Here is a 9,839-nt window from a genome sequence, read left to right as displayed (position 1 = left end):
CTTGAAATAAATTCTTAGAAGTAGTATTGCTAGGTTAAACAGATACATAAAAATTGAAGGCCTTTGATATGAAATAGTTTCTACTTGATCCAGGCAGCATATCACTATATAACTGATAAAGGCCCTTGGTCTTTGATTATCAGACTCTTCCTCTAAAATCAGTTTAAAGATGACAACTTTAAGACTTGTATCAGTACAAACCACAACAAATGTCTAAAGTTAGTAATTGGTTGGTAGTACTGAAACTTGAGGTAAAATCAGGTCAAGTCTGGGTTATGTGGCCTTCATTCTCTGAAGGGACACTGGCACCCTGCTGGGGTCAGGTACGCAATCTCCTTCCATGCATGGGAGAGGCAGTGTCGGCTTCTTCCTTGGCCTGGGTTGCATTTAATTGCATGTCACATTTTCTTCCCCTAGAACTTCTTAACCAAATAAGCTTGTACATTAACCTAAAAGTGTTTTCTTTACAACTCTGGAGATACTGATTTTATGAGTATTTAAGAGAGAGATGGGCTTCAGTGACTAAGTCATAGGTGGAAGGACGTTCGTAACCTCGGTCTTCCCCCTCACTACCTCATTCTAACACAGATGCTTTAGTCCAGAGAGAATTTTGCGTGTTACCTTCCCAATGTCATATACTTGAGTATGATGATGTAAGCTATTTGTGTTTCTTTTCCTCCTACAGTGTAATATCTATGCAGTATTTTTTTTTTTCTTCCAAAACATGCCTTATTGCCTGTTTTCTAGATTGCCTTAGTGGGATGAAGGAATGCCAGTTACCTTTAATGATTCCGGCTGAACCTAGTTATGAGGGCCCAACTAAAAGGATTTCTGCAACAGTATCAATTAAGCATGACAAATGAAAAAAAATCATTTCTAACATACGCCAAGAATAAAACCTTGAGTACAAGATTTTTAAAAAATACGTATTTTCTCTTTAGCGTAAGTCATTTTATCAGTAGTCCAAAACAAGACCATATTTGTTGCTTTATATGATAAAATACATTTCTGAATCACTCACATGATACTGGGTAAGCTCTATACCAAAAGCTAGGCTATCTTAAATATGTATGTTTGGTTTCCCTGAATTAGACAATTTATGTTTAGGTATATTGACCCTAAACTCATATTAAGTCTTAGTGTGCTCATGAGTAAAAAATAGAACAATCCCAACTAATACTCAGTTTTAATTTATGGTTTCTTTTAGAGCTGGATGTACTCCTTTGCTCACTACAGGTTTAGCTTCCTCTTGCTTGTTAGGCTCCAATCCTGATTTCTTGGCTCCTTGTGCCAAGTGCTTTGTATCTTCTGCCCTCCCCACCATGGCCTTAAACACATATGCTTCCCTCTGCCTAGAACATTCTTTCTCTTCCTGTGCCTGGCTAAGTCTCACCCTTCAGATTTTAGCTTAAACTCCATCAGGAAAGCCTTTAAAACTTGTTAAACCTTCGTATTACCACATAGAGAAAATGTCACCACCCCAAACCGAGTAGGTTTGTACACAGCCTATATGTTGGCTGCTACAGCCCCTTAGACGTTTCTTTTAAGACAATGCTGCTTTTTATACCTGATTTTAAGGATTTTAAAACCAGAAGGCAGAATCTCTTCAAGTCATGGGCCACAGATGACATTGGGATGGGTCCGTTTCTCTGGCTGCTGGCTATCACCTTTCAAGATGTAGGCTTGCCTAACAACACAGTTCCAGCTTTCCCTGACCGGCTCCAGAGTCCGTTTCCTTTGGCACAGCACGGTAGATGGATACCTGTGCAAAGCAACGTATTGTAAAAACTCCTTGGCCAAGGTTCATGCCAGCAAGCGTGCCAAATGACGGCAGTAAACTACGTGCTGGCTCTGTAGAAACCTAATGGCCATCAGGGGTGGAAATGACAAGTTGACAGGTAACTCCTCCATCTTTCACAACAATACAGAAGATGACAATATTGTGACAGGGCAGAGTGCACACTATTGGCTCTTGGCAGGTATAATTTAGGTCTTCCTTGAGTGTCCTCTAAGAGCAAACAGTAAGTCTTTGGCACCTATTTTCCAGGGCTCGATTTCAGAGTATATCTGAATGAAAGATACTTCAAAACTTTAAGCACCAGGTACTTGGTTGAAAACACATTGCGGGGCACCTGGGTGGCTCAGTCATTTAAGTGTCCGACTTTGGCCCAAGTCATGATGATCTCCTGGTTCACGAGTTTGAGCCCTGTGTCGGGCTCTGCTGACAGCTCAGAGCCTGGAGCCTGCTTTGATACTGTGTCTCCCTCTCTTCCCCTCCCCTAATGGTACTGTCTCTCTCTCTCTCAAAAATAAATTTTAAAAAATATTTTAAAAATTAAAAAACAAAACACATCACTAGGCAAAGACAAGTCATAACGGATGGTGCCTTACAGCCAGGGCAGGTATGCCAAGGGGGCTTATTCTCGCATACATAATGCCCAATATTCTGGTCTGCAAGAGACCAAGACCAAATCCTTATCTCAGACCAAAGCAATCTCTAATCAAAGAACAGAAAGAAATATTTGAGCTAACAGCCATTTAAGAAAATGGCAGAGTCATTCCTCACTTTGGAGGAAAAGTAGAACTTTAAAAAAATGGGTTCTTTGTGTACATTCCCAACCTTGCAAGTAGCAGTACCCATACCACAGGAGTATTACCCTGCAGGACAGTGTGAAGGAGAGAACTAAGCAACCTATAGTTTTTTATGGAGCACAAACTGCTGTGTGAGCAGGAATACTCACATCAAGGGCAGAGGGAAACAAATTCTAGTTTAGACTTCATTTCTTGAGAGTAAGGCAGTCTAGATACCCTCAATGACTCCTGGTTCAAAAAAACCAAATGCCGGGGGTGCCTGAGTAGCTCATTCGGTTAAGCATCCGATTCTTGATTTCAGCTTAGGTCATGAACCCAGGGTTGTAGGATCGAGCCCCATATTGGGCTCTGCGTTGAGCATGGAGCCTGCTTTCTCTCCCTGTCTCCCTCTGCTCTTCTCCCCAACTCATGCGCGTGCTCTCTCTCTCTCTCTCACTAAAAACAAAACGAATGCAAATGCTGAATAAGACAAAGTAATATTAGATAATGTATTTAAAATATATCACTGCATTGACACGAAAGTAGGCAAAACTCCATAAAAATGAAGTGAAAACAGGAAAGCTGTGAGGTAAGCCAGCACCAAAGCCTGCTTTTGCCCCAAGAGTTCTGTTGAACTCTGGAGACCATGAACTGATGGGAGTGGAGGGGGACTGGACATAAAGCCTAAGGCTCACCTAGGCTGGAGTCTGGTAGGACCGCCACAGAGAAATGGGCAGCAAGGAACCTTGCCTGTTGCGATTTTGGTGCGGGTAGCAGGGGATAAATAACGACTACAACCTCAAATTCGTAATTACAGACCAGCACTCAAGGTCTGTGATCTGAAATCACAGAACCATCAAGCTGGTAATATAAAGTGCTCTCAGAGATGCCTGGGTGGCTCAGTTGGTTAAACATCCCACTTCTGATTTTGGCTCAGGTCACAATCTCAGTTTGTGAGATCAAGCCCTGCATCGGGCTCTGCACCCACAACATAGAGCCTGCTTGGGATTTTCTCTCCCTCTCTCTCTGCCCATCCCCAGCTCTGTCTCTCCCTCTCAAAATAAATGAATATTTAAAATGCTCTCAGGTTCGTAGTCTCTGGGTATCTGGCGGAGCAAACATACTCCCTTAAAGGTCTCAATTTTAGCCCATACTTCAAATAACCACTATTTTCTAACAAAAGTAAGTTGAAAGGAAAATGGTACCATAAGTGAAAAAAACAAGAAAACAAAAACACAGCTTATACAACAAAATCACCCACGAAGACTCTTAATATTGGTACCAACACATGGAAATTGATATGTAAAGGAATAGAAGCATAGAAAATATGAGTAAGGAGCAAAAGAATACACAGAACAAATAAAATTTATAAGCCAAACAGAGTTCATAAGAAAAAAATAATAATTGAAAACTAAAAAAAACCCAAAAAAACAGGAGGGGAGAAAAGAATTAGAAAATGAAAGATGAAAGACAAAGCAAAAAGTGGGGAGTGGACAATTAAAAGATATATTTATGATGAGGACCTAGAAATAAACCCAACTTATATCTGTAATCACTATGGATATAAATGTACTTAAGTATCCAGTTAAAAGGGCAAATTTTCTTTGGCCTTATCTTTGTATTGTGTCTCTTGCAAACTCAAAATATAAGGTCAAAGAAAGATCGATGATATTCAGATAAAAACTAACCAAAATATTGCTACAGCAACAACAACAACGATGACAGAAGGCAATGAGCATTAATAGAGATAACAGTCACTACATAATTATAACAGGTTTAAATCACCAAGGAAGATCCAAAAATTCTAAATTAATATGCATTTAATAATAAAGCCAAAAGAAAAAGCAAACAGAACTTCATGAGAAATTGAGAAATCTAGTTATAATGAGATCTTGAGACTCTTCTATAAATAAATCAAGTATCAAGTAAATCAGTAAAGAGAAGATTTGTACAGCATGACTGACAAGTTTGATTTAATAGACACCATACTCAACAAGTGGGGAATGCACACTCTTTTCAAGTATACATGGAGCATATATGAAAATTGATCACATAAATCATAAAGCTAGTCTCAAATTTCAGAAAATTAAAATATTGTAGCTCATATTTGCCATTAAAATATTAGAAATAAAGATTAAGACAACCATAATGCACTTTTAGCATTTAGAAATCTACTTTTAAAATAACAATGGATTAAATATTCAAACCTCTGGATTAATCAAATGAGAAGGCACAAAATAAACTCACAGGAATGAAAATGGGTCATAACTACAGATGCCGAGGAAACTAAAAACATAAATATGGATTACTTCATATCAAAAAACTTAATGAAATGGAGAAGTGTTAGAAAAATTTATTGAACTTAATGAAATTGACTCAATAATATAAAATCCTAATATTCCTATGATCTGTAAAGAAATGGAATCAATAGTTAAAAATCTTCTCTTAATGACCAAATGTTTTTTTTTAAAGTTTATTTATTTTTTGAGAGAGAGCACACACACAAGTGGGAGAAGGACAGAGAGAAAGGGGGACAGAGGATCCAAAACAGGCTCCATGCTGACAGTGGAGAGCATGATGTGGGGCTTGAACTCATGAACCATGAGATCATGACCTGAGCCTAAGTCAGACACTTAACTGACTGAGCCACCCAGGCGCCCAGACCAAATGGTTTTTTTTATTTTTATTTTTTAAAAAAAAATTTTTTTTTAACGTTTATTTATTTTTGAGACAGAGAGAGACAGAGCATGAACGGGGGAGAGTCAGAGAGAGGGAGACACAGAATCTGAAACAGGCTCCAGGCTCTGAGCTGTCAGCACAGAGTCTGACGCGGGGCTCGAACTCACGGGCCGCGAGATCATGACCTGAGCTGAAGTCGGCCGCTCAACCGACTGAGCCACCCAGGCGCCCCCCAGACGAAATGGTTTTAAAGACTCGTTCCAATCTTGAACTCTTCCAGACAATTGAAAAACTCATTTCATGAGGCTAGTATACCTCAAAACTAGTCAATGATGGAGCATAAAAGAAGTACTATAAGCTAGTTTTACTCATGAATACAGAAGCAAAAATCCTAAACAAAATATTGGCAAACTGAGTCCAGCAATGTATTATAAAACACACACACCATGACCAAGTTGCTTTATCCTGGAATTAAAGGTTGGTTCAATAATAAAGTCAGCCACCATTACTTAATACATTAACATCAAAAAACATTCAATCATGTAAATAGATGAGAAAAAAGCATTCAATAAAATTCAACACCCATTCATAATAAAACTATTAGCAAAGCAGAAATAGAAGAGAATCTTCTTAATTGATAAAGGCCATTTACAGGGGAAAAAAATTACTGAAATGTTGAAAGCATTCCCTTTAAACTGGGATGTTTAAAACAAGGATGTTCACTATCAGTTCACTATCAGTTCTTTTCAACATTGTACTACAGGTCATAGCCAGTGCAGAAACTAAAGAAGATGATTTTTTAAAGGCAGAAGCATCATAAAGGAAGAAAATTCTCACTACTTGCTGATAATGATTGTATTAAAAAAGTCAAGAGCATCTAAATACATTATTAGAATAAAAATTTAGCATGGCTGCTGGATCCAAAATCAACACATAGCACATGACCTATATTAGAAACAACCAGTTAGAATAGAAAAAATTTAAAAATTTACCATAGCATTAAAAATATATAAAAATTCATAGGAAGAAATCTAATATAATACATGAAGGCCTTTATGGAGAAAAATCATTAAAGTTTATTGAGAGATATTAAAAGAAGACCAAATAAATGGAACACAGTGTTTTTGGCTAGGAAGACTTATTGCTGAAAAGACATCAATTTTCTCCAGGCTGATCAACAGGTTCAATACAATTACAAAAGATAATACACAAACTGGGAGAAGATATATATACAACATGTTTAACTGACGAAGGACTGGTACCCAGAATTTATAAAGAAATCCTATGAATCAATGAAAAAAAGACACACCTAATACAAAAATGGGGAAAAGACATGAATAAGTACTTCACATAAGAGGAAACACATTCATATATTTAAAAAAAAAAAAACCCTCAATTTCATTAGTAATCAGGGAAATGCAAATTAAACCCACAGTAAGACACCATATAATCACCACCCAATTGGCAAATAGGAAAGATAGTCAAGACCAAGTGTTTGCTAAGATATGGAACAATGGCACTCAACCATTGCCAGGGGGGAACGTAAACTGGTACAAATGCTTTCAGAAACAGTTCAGCATGACCAAGCAAAACCTGCTTCTTAGAGCTGTGGTTCTCAAATTTTTGGTCTCAGAACCTCTTTGCATCCTTAAAAAATACTGAGGACCTCAAAAATCAGTTGTTTGTGTGGGTTATATTTATCAATATTTACCAAATTGAAAATTAAAAGAGGCATTTTCAAAACACAAAAATACACAAGTATACACTTGATTAGCTGTCAGAGTGATGATGTCATCATTTCTGGAAAAATACATAAACTCATGAAAAATGACAGTGAAAAGGACAAATAATGTTTTAGTAATTTTATGAAAATAATTTTGTCCTCACAGAGCCCCTGAAAGGGTCCCTGGACCATACTTTGAACACAACCTCCCTGGAGCAAATCTTGTACATGTGCGCCAGGGGAAAGGTACAAGAATTCATTCATTCCTCAAATATTTATTGAGCATCGCCATGTGCCCTCCATTGTCCTAGACATCGTGAGTGTCTCAACACACAAGATCAGACAAAACAGACAAAATCCCTGCCCACATGGAGCTTCCATTGTAATTGGCAGAATGTTCTGGGCAGCACTGTTTGATAGCTCAAAATGGAAAACAATCCAAATCTCCATGAACAGAAGAACAGATAAGTAAAGTGTGGGAGAGCCACAAAATGGAATACGATACAGCGGTGAGAACAAATGAAATGTGGTTATATGCATAAACACGGATGGGAATTTCAAAACCAATGCCTGAAAAAAGTCACAGAAGGATATAATGCAGGAGGGAACCATTTACATGAAAGTTAAAAACCAGGTAAATCTAAACAGCATACTATTAGGGATACATACATAGATGGTAGAACCATAAATAAAAACATGGGAATTATTAACAAAAAAATCCAGAATAATGTTTACCTTATGCAGTGTGGGTGGGGGGGGGGGAGGAAAAATAGGGGCATTCTGGGTATCTGAGAATGTTCTAGTTCTTATGCTGAAGGTTGAATACATGTGTGATCATTTTATTTCACAAGAAATATTTTAAAAGAAAAAAGCTATAAGGTTATTTAATACATAATTTCATCAATAAAGAGAGGGAACATCTCGTATTTCAGCTACTGCTGTGCACTGCAAATCAGCTAATTGTTTTAACTGGTAGGGAAGAAGCACCTGATAATAGAAAAAGAGGGATGAGATGCGCTACTCCTCACGGAAGTTAACCAGTTTCCCAAAGGTTCAGATCCAACGAGATGGGAGTATTACAGTCCTGCTCTGCCAGGATGAATCAGAGTCACCGACATGACACTGGTTAACCGGTTACTTTGTACACTGGGTGTAATCTCTTGTATAAAGCAGAAAATAGAGACAGGTGATGCAAATTCCAAAATAAATGGATGGAGACGCTGCCTCTTTACTGAATTCTGCTGACTTTCAATAGTACAAATTCCCTTTGGCACATTCTCCTAATAATGTATTTATGTATTAAGTAACCCCCCAAATACAGAAAGTGCATGGTAGTTATTGTTTCTCCACATTGGTCAATAACAGTGTCAGGCTGATCACACAAATGTCATAACAATTTTGTAATTGTGACTTTGCCAAGGTCATTGCTGGCAGTGACACTGCACAGATTAAATAAGGGATAGTTAAGGTGCAATTTTTCCTGATTCAGGAAAATAGCCATAAATTTGTTACACAATTTCAAAACTTGAAAAAAAGAAAAAAAAAAAAAAAACATCTTGAAACATTCCATCCATCCCCTTTCCCCAAACGGCAAGCTAAAGTTATTATCTTGGGTGAGTTGCTTCAAGAGGTAGATCAGGCCTGGCAGCAAAAGGACTGCAACCCATTCCCAGAAAATGGGGAAGTCCAAAGTGTATTCTCCAGGCCCAATCTCGCCCCCACTGGGTCTAACACAGGGCCAACACACTGGAAAGTTCCAGATATCGCTGTAGCTATTTTAAAAATCCCAGGCAGCTACAAGACCTAAAATCTCACCTTTATTTAAAGTGGAAGGGACACCACCACCAGGGGGCGCTAAACTACAAGTGGTGGCAGGATGACTGTAGAGGAGGGGTGGGGTGAGCTAAGGGTCCAGCTACTCCGCCATCTTGCACCCCCCAGGGCAGGATGACTTTTATATCAGAAAGTCGGACCTTCAGAACTCTGCCCACTCTCTTACACGCTATGCTGCCCTAAGTATCACACCCACACCTTTATTATGATGGGCGGTCATTAATATACTGGCAGCTTTTTCCTCCCTCTCCAGTAAGAAACAGAGAAATTAGGAGGGAACCTTTCTCAAGTTCTTAAGGAACTTCCACTCTGTCTCCCCAGATACAAGGAATGAGTGATCCTCTTGGTCACAGCTGGATATTTGCTGGACCATGATTAACTAGTGGATAGAGTTATTCCATGTTCAAAAACAAATACAAGTCCTACCTTTTCTTTTTAACCTGCAAATGCTCAGGCACAGGTTCTCCTGTGCCTTCCTCAGTTCTCCTCCTTTAGCTTTTTGTCCCTGGGTGGTAAGGAGACCAGGAAGGGGGAGGTGGGTAGGAAGGGGGCCATTTCCTTCTCTGTAATAGCTTTCATAACTGATATAACACAAACTCATACTTTCTACATTTTTTTTTTTTTATCTTCAGGAGTAAACACCCTGACATCTCTAAATACTCTGCAAAGACTTTTTGTTGAACCAGCAAAATCAAAACAGGAAATAGAGAATCCTTCTGTTGTCTCTACTGCCTCATACCTGTGACTTCCTAACCTTCTCTCTATCTAAGGCCAAAGGCTTTATAACCTGTATTCTCAAGACTTTTGAATTTGAGACACTGGCATTACTAGTAGTCAGATTGCAAATATGATGGCCTTTAAGTATCAGGCCCTTGTTCAATTCAATTTATCCAAGGTACTAAATACACAAAAGAACCTCACACTCTGTTTCAGATGACCTTGCTGAAATGAACAATCTCACAAGTGGACATTTCTTGATTTTAGCTCCTCAGAGGATAGGAAAGAAGCAAATAGATACTAATAAGATACAGAA

The 9,839-nt window shown here is 38.4% G+C and overlaps 1 protein-coding gene across 3 annotated transcripts in view; it reads right to left on the bottom strand.

Moving 5' to 3' along the window:
* Positions 1-9,839, bottom strand: part of HCFC2 (host cell factor C2) — a 49,302-nt gene that overhangs the window by 776 nt on the left and 38,687 nt on the right. For 2 of the 3 annotated variants that reach the window (XM_042993059.1, XM_042993060.1), the window contains one exon: positions 67-1,762. In XM_042993059.1, coding sequence (XP_042848993.1) covers positions 1,671-1,762 — 92 coding nt within the window. In that variant the 3' untranslated portion in view covers positions 67-1,670. Of the gene's footprint in view, positions 1-66; positions 1,763-9,839 lie in introns of those variants that run through there. The other variant, XR_006220192.1, reaches the window with a different exon arrangement.

The sequence above is a fragment of the Panthera tigris genome, chromosome B4, assembly GCF_018350195.1.
Source record: "Panthera tigris isolate Pti1 chromosome B4, P.tigris_Pti1_mat1.1, whole genome shotgun sequence".
Taxonomy (NCBI): domain Eukaryota; kingdom Metazoa; phylum Chordata; class Mammalia; order Carnivora; family Felidae; genus Panthera; species Panthera tigris.
Note: the sequence above shows the minus strand (reverse complement) of the source record. Positions and strands in the feature narration are given on the sequence as shown.